General features: G+C 40.6%; 1 protein-coding gene across 5 annotated transcripts in view; it reads right to left on the minus strand.

The window, feature by feature from the left end:
• The window catches only part of LOC106560286 (adhesion G protein-coupled receptor B3), a 352,944-nt gene that overhangs the window by 235,042 nt on the left and 98,616 nt on the right, over positions 1-19,286 (minus strand). For 4 of the 5 annotated variants that reach the window (XM_082964912.1, XM_082964910.1, XM_082964908.1 and 1 more), the window contains exons 3-4: positions 5,973-6,083; positions 2,340-2,501 (exon numbers count right to left, since the gene is read on the minus strand). In XM_082964912.1, coding sequence (XP_082821038.1) covers positions 2,340-2,501; positions 5,973-6,083 — 273 coding nt within the window. The remainder of the gene's footprint in view (positions 1-2,339; positions 2,502-5,972; positions 6,084-19,286) is intronic. The other variant, XM_082964911.1, reaches the window with a different exon arrangement.

Below are 19,286 nucleotides of genomic sequence, written 5' to 3' on the forward strand. Positions count from 1 at the left end.
TTTTTACCTGGTTTTCCTCTGTGTCAAATTCTAAACGTTTAACAGTCTTATAAATGAGAATACTTCTTTGTTTGGTTTCATTCTAGAATTACTTGAAAGGAGGAAGTTGTTTTGACCTGTCCTGCACCGCTCCTTCCTCTCCATGTTCTTGTCATGTTTCCTTTTAAACTCTCATCATATTGTTTTGTATTTTCTTCTGTGCAAAAAAAACAACATAAGATGACATATATTGCCTTGTCTTGTGGTTGTTGACATAAGCAGTTATGAATGCAGCCAATATGTATAGGTTATGAATGTGTTATAAAGTCCTTGTGTAGTGGCCTTCAAGGAAAATGTTCCCTGCATGTATTTCTGTCCTTGAAAACTATTTTACTAAGACAAACACAGATTTCAATATTTCTGCTGTCGATTTGACTACATTACTGGCCTGAAACAACGGCACATTACTTCCAGGGAAAGAGACAGCTTAGCCCATTAGCCAGCTGCCAAAACCTCACCAAGGGGGAAATAATGGATTATTTGGGAAGCACTATCACTTCTGGTTGTCTTATTCTTCATTACAATCCAGGGGGACACCTGGGGTATATGGCTCTGTAGGCTGACTGCTTCAATTATTGTTTCTGAATGGAAGAGGGTGATTCATACAGTTCAGCTAGCTACCAGAGCTTGTTGGGTCAGTTCAGCTAGCTACCAGAGCTTGTTGGGTCAGTTCAGCTAGCTACCAGAGCGTGTTGGGTCAGTTCAGCTAGCTACCAGAGCTTGTTGGGTCAGTTCAGCTAGCTACCAGAGCTTGTTGGGTCAGTTCAGCTAGCTACCAGAACGTGTTGGGTCAGTTCAGCTAGCTACCAGAGCGTGTTGGGTCAGTTCAGCTAGCTACCAGAGCTTGTTTGGTCAGTTCAGCTAGCTACCAGAACGTGTTGGGTCAGTTCAGCTAGCTACCAGAGCTTGTTGGGTCAGTTCAGCTAGCTACCAGAGCGTGTTGGGTCAGTTCAGCTAGCTACCAGAACGTGTTGGGTCAGTTCAGCTAGCTATCAGAACGTGTTGGGTCAGTTCAGCTAGCTACCAGAACGTGTTGGGTCAGTTCAGCTAGCTACCAGAACGTGTTGGGTCAGTTCAGCTAGCTACCAGAACGTGTTGGGTCAGTTCAGCTAGCTACCAGAACGTGTTGGGTCAGTTCAGCTAGCTACCAGAGCTTGTCAGGTTAGAAATGGTAAATGAAAACGGTTTGGAATAATGTCTTGCCCTCTTGTCTGACCCTTGAGAAAACTGCCAACCCTACACTTAGTCATGACACATCTTAATGTGGACTACGTCTGACTAAATGTCAGAGAGCTGGTCGCATGAATTTCTGATTAGCCGACTTTTATATGACTTTGTGCCTAAATGTAATTTCAGAGACACTTTCCTCCACATAGAAGTGTGGCTCCTAAAATTCCCTGCAAATCAACAGATGTGAAAACACTAAGATTAGTATGACAGCTGCTGTTGAACACAGGGATATCTACATACAGTAGACACACACAGAAGATGGGTTTCTTCTCCACAATTCAGAAGGTAATACATCACAAATCACCAACAATAACCAATGACTGTCTTGTGTAGGAGAATGTTGTGTTTATAACAAAATACTGAATGTCACCTTCTGCCAAAAAAACACAACAACTGTCAACAGTGTAAGACGTTACAACATTCTAAAGACCCCAGAGGAGCAAAATGCATCAACTGGACCAACAACCCAAAAATATTAAGTACCAGACTAAGTATGCAAAAATCTAGGCAACATTTCATCAACTCAACTACTGTAACAGCCTACATCGAGATAAATATGTCTTGCAGTATAATTGTACAGATACTGCTATATATATACAATATACCACTAACCTTGACCTTCAAGCAAACACACTGAACCCTGGAGACACAAACCAGAATCTACAATTCCCTAATCTCCATAACATGCAAAACTACAGAACTACATCACTGTCAATCATTTCAGGAGTTGTGGTGAAATGACTTATCATTATATGGGAAGAGATGGATTACATAGACAACACTTCTGAAAAACACCGTGACATGCACAAAGAGAAGAAAGCATCACCAGATAATAGATGTCTAACAATAATAATAATAATAATAACAATAATAATAATACATGAAATAATAATATTAAGTAATAAGAATATAACCAAATAGACTAGTTAAAAGGTCAAACTAAACAGTAACTAAAACATTGGTTTGATGGTCAATTCAAAGCAAGCACAACAATGCACACATAGAAAAATGAAGGGTGAAGGAGAAAGACGTTATAACAAGTAAAGTAATAATGCTGCAGCTATTACTACCTGGACAGGGGACAGTGTTATTGCAAACCCTTGACTCTCTTAAAGGGCCGCTGCAGTGTGTTCCGTATGGTGAACCACATGTTCTTGTTCGCACCTGCGACCCTTGGCCGCATGAAACTGAGCATGAGCTCCACTGGGACCACTCCTCTGCACCAGATTCACCTGTGTAGAGGGAGAAGGGTGACACCAGTTAAATGCAGCAACACGGTCACATGATTAGCCCAGGGGGTGGGGCTACAGGGGGTGGGGCTATACTGGGGTGGAGCTTTGTGCTGGGGCGGGGTTTCAAGGTAGAGCAACGGGGGAGGAGTTATTCTAAACTACTACTACGTTAATGGGGAGGGATATTAACCTAGTTAACTTTAATATTTAACTAAATAGACATGTTTTACCTTTATGTGATCTTTGATAAATGATTAATAAGAGAGAAGACCACGACTCTGTTGGTCATTGGCCCCATATCTCTTGATCCAGTTCCTTTGATTTCCCATTCATCATTTTGTAAGTGTTGTTGTATTGTGATTGCAGGGAACAAGAACCTTTATGACTAGTAATTGGTCAAAAAGCTGTTTGTTCAAAAACCTTGTCTGGCTCCCATGAACGGAGTCTCAAGTAGAAAGAAAATTAATCTTATTGTGTCATAGTAAAGTACAAATGGTTTGGACTAACTGTACAGATGGATCATAGTAAAGGCCAAAATGGTTTGGAGGAACTGTACAGATGCATCATAGTAAAGTCCCAAATGGTTTGTAGGAACTGTACAGATGGAGAATAATAAAGTCCCAAATGGTTTGGAGGAACTGTACAGATGGAGAATAATAAAGTCCCAAATGGTTTGGAGGAACTGTCAGATGGAGAATAATAAAGTCCCAAATGGTTTGGAGGAACTGTACAGATGCATCATAGTAAAGTCCCAAATGGTTTGGAGGAACTGTACAGATGGAGAATAATAAAGTCCCAAATGGTTTGGAGGAACTGTACAGATGGAGAATAATAAAGTCCCAAATGGTTTGGAGGAACTGTACAGATGCATCATAGTAAAGTCCCAAATGGTTTGGAGGAACTGTACAGATGCATCATAGTAAAGTCCCTAATGGTTTGGAGGAACTGTACAGATGCATCATAATTGACACTAATCATTTGTCAGATTTAGTCTGAAGGACATTTATTCAAAGATCACAGCAAAGCTCCACATCACAGGCCCCAGTGTTACTTCTGATCACAATAAGGGATTTGGCCCTTTATCTGACTAAAATGTATTACATCTTACAGCTACAGTTCACCTTCATCTTTCATACTGACACATGCATCAATAAAACCAAATCAAATGTTTCAAAAAGCTCTATAAAATGTAAAAGAACATGGTTGCATGCAAGAAGGACATCTACTAGTGAAATAAAAGTTCAACTTGAATGGAGAGTTAGTTAATGAGAAGTCTAGAGTATGGATCCCACAGCAGTGTTACAGCACTACAGTCTACAGTGCAGTTTCCTTGACAACCAGAGAGGATCTTACTCCAATGCATATTAATTAGTGTTTGATCACAATTTGTGAAAACATTATATTTTTTTTTTGCCAGTTTATATTTTTCTTAAGAGTACTGGGGAAACGAGAGGGAAGAAAAACTCCCCTTTTCATTTTATTCAGAAGATCACAGCTTGTTGCATGGAAGTAACATTCACAGTGCCAGTTTGCATTGGGTTCATAAAATACTATTTTTCCAAACAGCAGAATGTGACAAAAGGTCTGCTGGTGTGTCACACTCCTATTATGACATGTTTTAACTGTCGATACTGAATATTTAAATGTACAGTTAGATTAAAAGGTTATTTCTAGAACCTAAAACGATTCTTCGGCTGTCCCCATATGAGAACCCTTTGAAGAACCCTTTTTGGTTCCAGGTAGAACCCTTTCAACAGAGAGTTTAACATGGAACTCAAAATGGCCCTACCTGGAACCAAAAATGGTTTTCCTATGGGGACAGCCAAAGAACCCTTTTGGAAGCCTTCTTTCTAGGAGTGTATACAAAGTATACCAGTTTAATTCTCAGAGGTACAACTTCATACACTGGTTGTATATAAACACATGTGGAGTGAATTTGCTTATGTGTGTGCCGTTAGGTGGTAATTCCCAATAACAAAAGCATTGCCTTACTGACAGCGAATGTCAACAATGCATCAGTATGTCCTGGGTGATGCCTTTCAATGCAAAAATATGATCATGTCACAAATCCAAAAGCCATGAAATGCTGAATAAATTGAATAAACGCTAACATTGGTTATGCTAACACCCTTGGCATTGAGCTAAGTAGGTAGGGTGAATAGAACAATCCAAGATAGCTTAGTTGTGTGTTAGAAAGCAAGAAGACAACATTCAAATATTTTGATTATAGTTTAAGATGTACGTGTGATGTTCAATTTCAACGAGGCTTTATTTGCATAAGAGATTTGGAAATTTCAGCTCTGAATACATTTATATGTAATTGAAATCTTATGAAGATTTCCCTCTGTATTGTGTCACTAAGCTGCAGTATAATAGGACTGATATAGATTGATTCAACCCAATAGGGATATACTGTAAACCCTATTATATATAATTGGTCTGATCAGAATTATAATAGACTTTGAAAGGTGGATCAATTGGTAAGATGAAGCAGTACAGGGAGAGTCAATTAGACAATCTAAGAATGGAAGAACTGAAGAGCAAAGTGATGGGGTCCATAAGAGACAAATAACACACTCCCACAGCGTGTTGGAATGGAGACATGCTGTTAGGATTTAGTAAACAACAAAGTGGATTTGCAAATTAAAATGAAAGTAAGGCAGGTGTGTTGATCAATGTCACAGATTTAAAAGTAACAACAAATGAGGTGAAATTGGGTTTAAAAAAAATTTAAAGCCAAACAAACAATTAACGGAACCCAGAAACATGTTTTTTTTATAAAAAAAAAAAAAACGAAATTAGAAAGTAAAGGGAAAGAAATAGAAAAAAAAGAATAGTCTTTATCGCAGTGCGTTTGGATTGAGCCTAGAAACCCTCTATGAGGAACTGGAGAAGCAATGAAGATGCCTTTCAATTCATTTCCATCCTCCTGCAATTTTAGAATGGATACAATCATCACTATATTTTTGTATATTCGACTGGTTTAAGTTAAGATTTTAGTTTATCTTACATTAAACAATAATTATCAAACCCATTTTTTATTCAGTATGTGTTTCACTCTTGCCGAAGGCAGTAGGAGTTGTCGATGAAGGACATTTTTCAAATGTTATTAAGCACACGTTTAAGGATATTATTAACTGTGACAGGGCGCAATTTTTCCTACCTTTAATATTTGAGAAACGAGTAATGCACTTGCCAACTCGCTGTGTAACAACAAATGAACAGAGACCCAGGGAGCCCAATTATAGTTGTTATTCTATGTAAATACTCAAAGGGAAAAGGAACATTTGTCTAGTGGGTTTTAATGTGAATAGCAACAGAAGAAGGAGGAGGTGGTAAGAGGTTAAAAAAAATACAGAAACATTATCACCTAAAAGGTGCAGCACAAGAGAGAGCATGCAAGTGACTTAGATGAAATTAAGTTTATAGTTAACAAAATAAAAGGTGAAAGGAACATAACTATTGTATTACCAGTTTGTGCCATAAATTTAGCAGATTCAGCTTGCTCCTGCAGGGCCTTTGTGTCAAAGACTGATCTGGGCCGCTGACTTTTTACAGTATGTTCGCCGATCATTCCATATTCTAGAGACAGAATAGAGGTTCAATGAAAGCTAGGCTTTAACAGTAGGAATCTTCCAGAGACAAAAAATAAAACGTATTACAAACTGTTTTTCAAAGATATATGCGTAGTAGAAAAACTGCAGTACTGTACATGGCTAGAAACAAAGATCATACAAGAGTAAATATGTAGATATATATTTAACTTGTCATTTTTACTTTAAAGCATAAGAAGGAACAATGCATCGTATTTATAACGAACGTGGGTGAGTTGAGAGTAGTATTAATTGACTTTAAAAGCACAGCTTAAGACACATAGCATACATGCAAATATCATAAGCCCACATCGGTTTTAATAAGACACTATTACTTCCCATAGTCCCTCAAGCCCCACTCCCTCCCTCCCAATCCCTACCACCCCCAAACCACCCCCCAAGAAAACCCCAAAAGAAAATGAAAGTAAAAATGTGTAAGCTATCTGGAAGCCACAGAGGAGGGGGTCAGGGTCATGAACATAACATGATACTATTGATCCACAGTTTCTTTAACAGATTCCAGACATTTTGTTTTTGTAATTAGTTGAGCTCAGTAGAATATTTGGACATCCCAAATGGCACCCTATTCCCTACATAGTTCCCTATGGGCCCTGGTCAACAGTGGTGCACTATGTAGGGGATAGGGTGCCATTTTGGACAGCCTATGAGTCTGGGAAATCACTTTATAATCATTTAACATCATAAGTTCTATTAACTGACAAATGTATTCTGAGCTGTCTGATTATAATTGTTACTCCCTTTGTTGTTGTCCTTTAATACATGGGTGATGCGACATGTTTGGCCGCATAGATTTTTAGTCCCGGTGAAGGGGTGTAACAAATTTCGCAACAAGTGTTATTTTTTATTCAAAAACTTGACTAGCATGCCGATGCAAAGATAGAGTATGTGTTTTCTTCAATCCGTTTGGAGTAGTATGCACTGCAGGTGATATGTGTTACACAACAGATACCTCACATAGCAGGTGTGTGTTAGTACTGTGGAGTAAACCATACATACAACATCGTCTGTGAGGATGTTTGGGGTCATATTGTCTGGAGTAGTGAGGATGTTTGGGGTCATATTGTCTGGAGTAGTGAGGATGTCTGGGGTCATATTGTCTGGAGTGGTGAGGATGTTTGGGGTTATATTGTCTGGAGTAGTGAGGATGTTTGGGGTCATATTGTCTGGAGTAGTGAGGATGTTTGGGGTCATATTGGCTGGAGTAGTGGATGTTTGGGGTCATATTGTCTGGAGTAGTGAGGATGTTTGGGGTCATATAGTCTGGAGTAGTGAGGATGTTTGGGGTCATATTGTCTGGAGTAGTGAGGATGTTTGGGGTCATATTGTCTGGAGTAGTGAGGATGTTTGGGGTCATATTGTCTGGAGTAGTGAGGATGTTTGGGGTCATATTGTCTGGAGTAGTGAGGATGTTTGGGGTCATATCGTCTGGAGTAGTGAGGATGTTTGGGGTCATATAGTCTGCAGTCTCAGATCTGATGCTGTGTTTCTCCCAGTAGGTAATGTACTGTATGTGTGATGAGTATAGGTGAGCAGTGTCAAAGAGGAGAGAGGCACACTGACTAGAACTAAGTACCAGTACAACACAGCCATGCTTTTGATACTAATCGGGAATCACAAAAGAACTAGCATTAATCCAAAACCAAGAACCACTGAGTATTGGGAAAACCAATATAAAGAACCCCTTTCAGACTACTAAGCCGAGCCAAGGTGAGCTGTACTGTGCTGGCCTGGTTACTCATCCTTGTTACTCATCCTGCCATCACCATAGCTGATGGAACCGTGCTGGAAAGGACAAGTGAGGGGGAAATACCACAGTAAGGTTCAGGTAGGCACGATACTGTAAAAAAAGGATAGGTTTCCATATCTGGTTCACATTGCTGTTCTGATGAGGCGGCCATTAGTACACGTTGTACTGAAACCAGTCATTGGCAGAAGGTAACCTGGAGAGTTAATAACCAGGACGTGATTGTTATCACCATGATTCATGATCACCGCTATACACGAGGACATGTCACATACATAATGTATATGTTCCTGATCTCTCAATGCTGTCTGAAATGGTCTCTGACACATTTCTAAAGAACCAGGAAGGAACATTGATGGGGAATGTTGCCCTTGACTTGAACCAAGTGAGTGAAACAGCTTGATGTGGGTGTGTGTTTTCCCAGGCAGCTTGACTGCATCCTCCTGTTCCAACCTGTTTGATTCAATTTCAATAAACACATTATAAAGTATGACTAATCGTGGGTTGCTAAGGGTTTGCTGGACTACATCCATCATCTTTAAAGACAGCTAGAATATTAAGGCACCTTGAGGTAAGGCACCTTTAGCGTTCTTAAATTTCAAGTTCTTGATCTCTCTGTCTTTAGTACTTGTGTATCATGTCAACCAGGAACAAAACATGATGATGTATTTTTACTGTCACACATTTGTTTCTTGTGACGGTCTTTTGTGCTGGGACATTCTGTTAATATGATGACGAGTAGAGGAAACACCACTACACAAGCGTGTGTGTGTGTGTGTGTGTGGTGTGTGTGTGTGTGTGTGTGTGTGTGTGTGTGTGTGTGTGTGTGTGTGTGTGTGTGTGTGTGTGTGTGTGTGTGTGTGTGTGTGTGTGTGTGTGTGTGTGAGTGTGTGTGGGTGTGTGTGTGGGTGTGTGTGTGGGTGTGTGTGAGCTCCAATGCCTCGTCAAAACCACATCACATCAATGGTTTTCAAAGAGTCTGGGTACGATGGACTGAACCACATCTCAGGAGAAGGAGATGGTCCCCACACACAATGAACTGAGTTAACTCTGGTGATGAATGGTGATAGTCACTATCTAGATTAAAGACTGACGAGACCAGGCCAGACACCTTGCTATCGGAACATTTTCCCAGATACTTGATGGGAATGGATCGACCTCTCTCTCTCTCTCTCTCTCTCTCTCTCTCTCTCTCTCTCTCTCTCTCTCTCTCTCTCTCTCTCCCCGGTCTCTCTCTCCCTCTCCCCTCTCTCTCTCTCTCTCTCTCTCAGCGCCTTACTCAGACAATAACCCTATCCCGAAAAAGCAATGGACTGAGCCATCTTTTGCTCCCACAGCTTACAGATGATGATGTGTTGCTTGTAGATTTATACGGTATTATATATTGTGAAAGGCTAGCAGTGCATCAATACAGTCCAGGTAGGTAGGGGAGAGCGAATGGAGCAGAGCAGAGCGGAGCACAAAGCAAAAACAGGGTACCATAGAAATGTGGTGCAGCATAAGCTCAGTGAGGTAGAATTGAAGAGCAGGCGCAGTACAGTAGTCAAGGTCCAAGCTATTCAAAAGGCTATTCAAAAAAACATGACATCGATGCTTGTGCTTAAAGGGCTGGATCACACAAATTACAAATTACAATTTGACCTCATTTTATGGATAACTACCAAATAATCTGTGGACCTGCAGTATGGGGTCAGTGACCCAAAATATGGCTTAGTAGTGTATTTAACATTATCATTGTTGCATGGAAACGGATGGGAGTCGATGGATTTTTCTGTTAGCATTCTTCAGGTAGCTCACCTACATTGACTTACTTCAAACCGTGTTGTACAGCAACGTGCTGCCCTTTTAAGGTTGTATGTATTTACACCATTTTCAACAGTATCGCTAATAGCTAGGGGTCAAAGTACTTTGAAAAGAAGCAGGTTTGTTATTTACAGCAGTGGCATATACTGTACAATGGTAGAGAAGTCATTATACGCCAACATAGATTTCAAGTCCCAAAGTCAATAATGACTGAATAGCATGATGACATCTTAACATCCACTACAGAATACAATACATTCATGAGCCAAGAGCCAGCAAAAGACAAGTATTGTCATGAACAAAAGAAAAACCCTCACACAGAGATGGTGATGGCTGGGAATGCTATTAGCTAAAATAATCCACTTAAATCTGTCTTCAATATTGCACAGCAGACCTGGGTTCAAGTACTATTTGAAAACATTTCAGACACTTCATCTCTGCTTGACTGAGTTAACTGAGTTGGCCTGGCTTAATGGACCAACGGAATAGTCCCAGAACTGCAAACCTCACCCACCTAGCCCCTGAAGGCAAAGGCAAATGCTGAAAGTATTTAGACAGATTTCGAATAGTATTTCAACCCAGGTCTGCTGTACAATAAGTAATCCGTTACCTGATTTCACATGCAAATCCCTAGTAGCAACTGAAGGTTAACCTCAATGACACGAACAGACTGGCAAAGCATGGAGTGTTTCCCAAATGGCAACCTATTCCCTATATAGTGCACTTCATTTGACAAGAGCCCCTTGGTACACTAAATAGAGAAAAGGGTCCCATTTGGGACGCAACCATGGTTTACAGTCCTGAAGATGGTACAGCACAACACTACAGTTGTTACTGTCTGCGTCCATTAATAGTAGAGGTGAGAGGAGAGACGGAAGAAGTGCTGACCAGGGGAAATGTTTATGGTGAGTCTCAGTCAGGACAGTATCTTATAATGTAGATGTGACTGTGCTATGAAGATACATCTGTACTGTATACAGGGAGATGATTGGGTGGCATTCAGGACAACCCCTCACCTTTAATATTGCAGATAGGTTGCGGCTTCCATCAATTGTCTGCATCATTTCCAATCCCCCATATAATTTGGGGGGTAATATATATATATATATATATATATATATATATATATATATATATATATATATATATATATGTATGTATGTATATAGTATGTATAAGCAGGAAGTAGAAGCCTAAGTGTTGTTGTCCATTAGTTTACTCCAATTAGGGGAGGGGTGGTAGGGTTCAAGTAAATAAAAATAAAAATAATGAAGCAAAATATATTTAAAAAATATATCTATATTTTTTTTATAAAAATAATGAAGCAAAATATATTTTAAAAAATATCTATATAATATATTTAGCTTCATTTTTATTTTGCTTCATTATTTGTATTTTTATTTATTTGAACCCTACCACCCCTCCCCTAATTGGAGTAAACTAATGGACAACAACACTTAGGCTTCTACTTCCTGCTTATACATACAATATCCATTTTACAGACACAGTATATTTTACATTAGTTATCTTTTGTTTGTTTTTAGTCCCATCCTTCAGCTCCCCTCAACCCCTCCCATCTATCTCTGAAGACCATCCAGTCCCATCCTTCAGCTCCCCTCAACCCCTCCCATCTATCTCTGAACACCATCCAGTCCCATCCTTCAGCTCCCCTCAACCCCTCCCATTTATCTCTGAAGACCATCCAGTCCCATCCTTCAGCTCCCCTCAACCCCTCCCATCTATCTCTGAACACCATCCAGTCTCATCCTTCAGCTCCCCTCAACCCCTACCATCTATCTCTGAACACCATCCAGTTTTGATTTCTATTTGCCATATATTTTTCCACTGTGCTGTTTCACAAAAGTTCTGAACCTATGATCTAATGATTCTGTCTCTTCGCAGTAAAATCTGCAGAGCTGGGATGGGTGTATCCCCCATATATACAGTGTAACATTCTATTGGTTGCATGAACTTTGTATAATTTTAATTGAAAAATTCAATCCAGTGTCGTTTTGTGTATTAGTTCATAAACCACATGACATGGAATTGGTACATCGAAAATCTCTTCCCAACTATTTAACAATTTATATGGCACAGCTGTCAATTTTTAGGTACTTAAATGAAACTGATATACTTTTTTATTTATCACAATTTTCTTTCATCAATTTTGGTCTTTAATGCAGGGCCGGCAGACAAGACCCTTACATTTTCCCCCTTCCACTAGTTGGTTGTAATTTTGGGTAGAGCAGACGTTTCCATATATTTGTGTTAGCTGCATGTGTGACATAACACCACCAGTCTTATTTATCATATCATTTACAAAGATTATACATTTTTATACATTCTCCAAAAATATATATTTTTATAAATTAGTTTATTTGAGTTTAACCATAACATTTGTTGTAATATTTTTTCTGTCTTTTCTGGTGGATTAAACTCAAATTCAAATCAATTCAAATCATATTTTATTGGTCACATACTCATGGTTAGCAGATGTTAATGCGAGTGTAGTGAAATGCTTGTGCTTCTAGTTCCGACCATGCAGTAAAATCTAACAAGTAATCTAACAATTTCACAACAACTACCTTATACACACAAGTGTAAAGGAATGAATAAGAATATGTACATTATATCCAGTAGTTCTTCCCGGCTGTTTGTAATAAGACTTAAGATTTCCTGGGGTAACAGTGTAAGAAATAATACATACAAAAAAAAATACTGCATAGTTTTCTAAGAACGCCAAGCGAGGTGACCATCTCTGTCGGCACCATGTTGAAGACAAATTTCTATGGCTTCTTTTAAAAATAGCGGTATTTTGGAGATTATTTCATTTTCAAATGACTGAAAGGGAGAGGTTGTAATCTGATTTGAGGGAAAAAGGCCATTCTTGAACATGGGATGTGACATTCTTACTAAACTGCTAGAGAACCAGTTTGGATTTAAGTATAACTTTTGTATGACTGAAGGCTTTAGTGAGAGGTCCAATGCTTTAATAAGGTCTGCTCTCTGAATTCATATTCATTACATAAATAGGCCTTTTAATTTTGTCTGGCTTGCTACTCCAAATAAAATGGAAAATGTTTTGCTTATATAATTTAAAAAACACATCGCGAGGTATAGGCAAGGCCATATGCAGATATGTAAACTTGAATATGACTAAAGGGTTAATCAGGGTGATTTTTCCACAGATAGACAGGTATTTTCCTTTCCATGGTAGCAAGATAGTACCTATTTTTGCTAACGTTCTATTCAAATGTATTGTAGTGAGATGATTTCTTTATTTCGAGATATGAATACTGAGTATGTCCACTTCACCGTCAGACCATTTTATTTATAAAATTAAAATACGCAATATAGTAAATTTATCATAATTTGGTTGTAATCCAGAGAGATTATAAAACTATCTAGATCCTCTATGAGGCTGTGGAGGGATCCAAGTTGTGGATTTAAAAGAAAACCTTAATCATCAGTGTACAAGGACAAACCAACCTTACTATCAGCATTCAAGGACAAACCTACCTTACTATTAGTATTCAAGGACATCCCTACCTTACTATCAACATTCAAGGACATCCCTACCTTACTATCAGCATTCAAGGACAACCCTTACTTACTATCAGCATTACTTTGGGTGCCTGACACGCAACAAAGTCAAATGTTTAGCTATCTTTGGTTTAGGTTAAAAGTTATTCAAAGGTTAAATATGTTTTGTTTTGGTATCTGCTAGATTGGGGGCCATTTTATGTGACATCCTTTTACATGATTTTGAGGAATAAATGATGAGTACATGGCCTGTAATTTGGGACTATACCAATGATTATGGCATCATTATAGATGACTGATTGCATGGTCACAGATAAAACCATGATTACAGCATACAAAATCATTGAACGTTGATAACGATGTTGTGGTGATATTGAAATTTGTTCATTTGGTTTAGGGGCTAGATGTCAATATGGGATTGGCCATGATCAGTCTCTTTCAGATAACAGTGGGAATATTTAGGAGAGGCACATATTCATCAACACATTAATATAATGTATAGTAAATGCCATTTAGCAGACACTTTTATCCAAAGAGACTGGGTGGTCGCAGGAATCTAACCCACTATCTGGGAATTGCAAGTACCCTTTCCTCTAAAAACTGAGATTTTAATTTGTTTTATTTATTTATCATAAAGCTCAGTGGACATGGCTAAACAGGAAGCTCAGTGGACATAGCTGAACAGGAAGCTCAGTGGACATAGCTGAACAGAAAGCTCAGTGGACATGGCTGAACAGGATGCTCTGTGGACATGGCTGAACAGGAAGCTCAGTGGACATGACTGCTGTTTAGGTCACTGTTCTCACCACTTATATACCCATATGGTCCTTGTATTGTTTAATGGCCTATGAATTACGATCGTGACAGGGTCGATAACAACTGGGAGATTCCCTTGTTCCCCAACGTCCCTCATAGAGAACCCGACAAAAATCTTTTCTCTGTAATCCCATTCATCATGTGACCAGGGATGTAGTGGTAAAAAACAGATGGTTGAATCCTGAGCATCATGGGTACATAAGAGGGTAATTCAAAGAACAGGTGGGTTAACACGATTCCCAAAATGAAATAGATCAGTGAACTGAATGGAGTTATACCTTATACCCACTACTTCCACACAAATACAACACGGGTCTAGACTGCACCTCTTCTGCACTCTATACAAGTCTTCTTCTTTTATTGTCTATAGCTAGCTACTGCTCTCATGTTTGACTCTTCTGTCCCACAGCTGTTTCCCATCACTTAGCTACAGTATCTCTGTCCCAACAGCTGTTTCCCATCACTTAGCTACAGTATCTCTGTCCCAACAGCTGTTTCCATCACTTAGCTACAGTATCTCTGCCCAACAGCAGTTTACCATCACTTAGCTACAGTATCTCTGTCCCACAGCTGTTTCCCATCACTTAGCTACAGTATCTCTGTCCCAACAGCTGTTTCCCATCACTTAGCTACAGTATCTCTGTCCCAACAGCTGTTTCCCATCACTTAGCTACAGTATCTCTGTCACAACAGCTGTTTACCATCACTTAGCTACAGTATCTCTGTCCCAACAGCTGTTTCCATCACTTAGCTACAGTATCTCTGTCACAACAGCTGTTTCCCATCACTTAGCTACAGTATCTCTGACACAACAGCAGTTTACCATCCCTTAGCTACAGTATCTCTGTCACAAAAGCTGTTTCCCATCACTTAGCTACAGTACCTCTGTCCCGACAGCTGTTTCCCATCACTTAGCTACAGTATCTCTGTCACAACAGCAGTTTACCATCACTTAGCTACAGTATCTCTGTCACAACAGCTGTTTACCATCACTTAGCTACAGTATCTCTGTCACAACAGCTGTTTCCATCACTTAGCTACAGTATCTCTGTCACAACAGCAGTTTACCATCACTTAGCTACAGTATCTCTGTCCCAACAGCAGTTTACCATCACTTAGCGACAGTGTCTCTGTCACAACAGCAGTTTCCCATAACTTAGCTACAGTATCTCTGTCTCAACAGCAGAAGCTTTAAGGTAGGAGGGCCACTTCTTCATGCTGTCCGCCCCATCCCTGGCTGTGGGCAATCACTTTCCATTCAGTCTGACTGCCTGCCTACCCTGCAGAATAGAATGGATATGGAAGAGAGAGAGAGAAGGATGGAGCCAGATAGCAGAGAGACAGACGTTACCATCAGTGACACTCATCTTGATACACAAGTCACATCTGTGTGTGGGTGTGTCTGTGTGTCTGTGTGTGTGTGTGTGAGAGTGTGTGTGTTTGTGTGTATGTCTGTGTTTGTGTCTGTGTGTGTGTTTCTGTGAGTGTGTGTGTGTGTTTGAGGAGGGGGGATGTGTGTCTGTGTGATAAATGTCTGTGTGTGTGTGTTTTTGTGTTTGTGTGTGTGTCTGTGTGTGTGTTTCTGTGAGTGGGTTTGTGTGTGTGTATGTGTGTGTGTGTGTGATATGTAAGTGTGTGCGTGTGCGTGTGTGTGTGTGTGTGGGGGGGGGGGGGGGGGGGGGGATCTACCTACATCTAATATATGTGCTAGTGATTTTTGTCTAAAACACTGTGTTCCATTCAAAATTTGACCAACTCAGCACTGTACAACACAACAACATCATCACACATAACAAATCAACTGTTTACAAGGAAGAATCAAATCACTGATGAATTGATTCATTGACTGTTGATCTACAGTCTATACCCATCACATTCTCACTTACACAATGGCCAGATGTCAAGATGGCTGATCACAGGTAGTGAGTAACAAGATGGCTGATCACAGGTAGTGAGGAACAAGATGGCTGATCACAGGTAGCGAGTATCCAGATGACTGATCACAGGTAGTGAGTATCAAGATGGCTGATCACAGGTAGTGAGGAACAAGATGGCTGATCACAGGTAGTGAGTATCAAGATATCTGATCACAGGTAGTGAGTAACAAGATGGCTGATCACAGGTAGTGAGGAACAAGATGGCTGATCACAGGTAGTGAGTATCAAGATGACTGATCACAGGTAGTGAGTAACAAGATGGCTGATCACAGGTAGTGAGTATCCAGATGGCTGATCACAGGTAGTGAGTAACAAGATGGCTGATCACAGGTAGTGAGTAACAAGATGGCTGATCACAGGTAGTGAGTATCCAGACGGCTGATCACAGGTAGTGAGTAACAAGATGGCTGATCACATGTAGTGAGTATCCAGATGGCTGATCACAGGTAGTGAGTAACAAGATGGCTGATCACAGGTAGTGAGTAACAAGATGGCTGATCACAGGTAATGAGTATCCAGATGGCTGATCACAGGTAATGAGTATCCAGATGGCTGATCACAGGTAGTGAGTAACAAGATGGCTGATCACAGCTAGTGAGTATCAAGATGGCTGATCACAGGTAGTGAGTAACAAGATGGCTGATCACAGGTAATGAGTATCCAGATGGCTGATCACATGTAGTGAGTAACAAGATGGCTGATCACAGGTAGTGAGTAACAAGATGGCTGATCACAGGTAGTGAGTAACAAGATGGCTGATCACAGGTAGTGAGTAACAAGATGGCTGATCACAGGTAATGAGTATCTGGGACAAAATGAGTCCCAGCGTCTAGAAGCGTTGTCATGGCTTTATGACTGTGATCCACTGACTGCAACCAGGACTAGGTATTAACACTAAGCCTATGATCTCCTGAGCCCCAGAGAGACCTCCCCTCTATGTGAGAGACATTTAATTTACAAGTCCACCTTCAACAGTGTGTGTGTGTGTGTGTGTGTGTGGACGTGTTCCATGTGTAATTTTACTGAGAGGCAGTCAAAGCCTGGCCTCTTAGCCGATGAGGCGGATGACGGATGTGTCTAACCTTGCATGAAATGAGCCTTTACTCAGAGGAGGGCCTTATGAGCAGCTTCCATCAGGGTCTGCTCCTCCCTCTGTTCCTCTCCTCCGCTCCTCTCATCTCTTCTCCTCTGTTCCTCTTTTCCCTTCTGTTGCCTAGCCCTAGCTCTGCCCCTGCTGGACTGACTGTCTCTCCTCTTCCCACTCCTCCATTCTCCTCTCCATTTATCTCCTCTCCTCTCTTCTCCTCCATTCCCTTCCCTGACCCAGCTCCATCCCCATGACTGTCTGGCTGACTCCTCTCCTCTATTCTCCTCTCCTCTCTCCTCTCCTCTCCTCCCCCTCAGCTCCCCTTATATCCTCCTCTCCTCTCTTCTCCTCCATTCCCTTCCCTGACCCAGCTCCATCCCCATACCTGGCTGGCTGACTCCTCTCCTCTATTCTCCTCTCCTCCCCCTCCTCAGCTCCCCTTATATCCTCCTCTCCTCTATTCTCCTCTCCTCTCTCCTCTCCTCCCCCTCAGCTCCCCTTATATCCTCCTCTCCTCTCTTCTCCTCCATTCCCTTCCCTGACCCAGCTCCATCCTCATGCCTGGCTGGCTGACTGACTGTCTGTAAGGCTGTCACAAATTCAGCTCTTAATGAGAACTATTAATTACTGCTGCAGTTTGAAGAGTAGGAGCTCCCGGAATAGAGGATGGAGGATAGACGGAGGAATAAGCTACAGGGCTCCAAATGAAAAGGGAGTGATAGGGATACCTCTTCCTCCTCAGTCAGTCTGTCAGTCTGTCTGTCAGTCTGTCTGTCAGCCTGTCAGTCAGCCTGTCAGTCTTAGCACTGGAAGCACCAGTTCTCAGCAGACATAACTACTGAGGGAGAGAGTCGACTGAAAAGTGGGTCATCAAGTCAAGTTTATAGGAGATTGTTTATTTACAACTGGTTTCACAGACCCTTACAGACACCTCCAGGACTATTTCAAACCATGTCTATGAAAACAAGACTGAACCTCCTGATTACACTAAATGAAATTCCATCTGAGAACAGGCATGTTGGTTCTTTATAGTTGTGTTTCTGGTAAAGAGTGAGGATTCAATACCTTTTGGAGAACTGAGTGGCGATGGTCTTACGTGTACCTGTACCGTAAGAAATAACCTGTTTTATGGTCCAGCGACTTATACATATTGTAAAATTTGATTCCCCGATCTTGGCTACGGCCAGATGACTTCAGAATAGGTTTTCATATCACACACCTCCACACACACCCACGGTCAGCAGAGTCCTGTCCCCTATGTGTCTGTAACTGATAACATCCCCACCCTGTAGGCCTGCTGTAGCTAGAGAATCAACACCAACATCTATAAAGCTGTGGTCCAACTCCACTAATCTACATAGCCATTACAGGAACCCTCTTCCATGGGCAGTACCATATGCTTGGGCCTAAAAAAAAAAAGCTACAAAAAAGCTAAATTAGTCCATCATTAACAAAATGAGGGGGTTGCACGGAATCAGACAATTGACCAGTGATCCCCTGAGATGCATAATTATCCATCATATTACTCATGACCATCTGTTAATTTCCTGTCAGCTGACTCCCCTAATGTAATGACTCAAAGGATGCTTCCCACATGGCACCCTATTCCCTATTAAGTGCACTTAATTATTTCAAAAGTAGCACTTATTTACTTCAAGGGAATAGGGTGCCATTTGGGATGCAAACAAATCCAAGGCCAATCAGAAAAGTGGTGCAACAACTGCATCTTGGGTAAAGAACAGTACCGTGTAAATACATTTTATATTTACATTTTAGTCATTTAGCAGACGCTCTTATCAAGAACGACTTACAGTAGTGAATGCATACATTTCATACATTTTTATTTTTTCGTACTGGCCCCCCGTGGGAATCGAACCCACAACCCTGGCGTTGCAAACACCATGCTCTACCAACTGAGCTACAGGGAAGGCCTATATGGGGAACCTAGTGTAATAAGTATGTTAAGATAAACAAAAAAAGAAATATAATACTGTTACAATGGATGTGAACTACTGGACTAAGTACATGTCTGTGTCTGTTATCACCATTATAGTTAGCAAATGATCACCAAAAACTTGATGTATAATAATGGTCCATTTCTGAGGAGAGATAAAAATCTATCGGTTCTAAACAGTAGAGAGGTTCTAAACAGTAGTTGAAGCTGAGAGAGGCTCTAAACAGTAGTTGAAGCTGAGAGAGGCTCTAAACAGTAGTTGAAGGTGAGAGAGGCTCTAAACAGTA

The sequence above is a fragment of the Salmo salar genome, chromosome 18, assembly GCF_965601325.2.
Source record: "Salmo salar chromosome 18, fSalSal1, whole genome shotgun sequence".
NCBI classification, from domain to species: domain Eukaryota; kingdom Metazoa; phylum Chordata; class Actinopteri; order Salmoniformes; family Salmonidae; genus Salmo; species Salmo salar.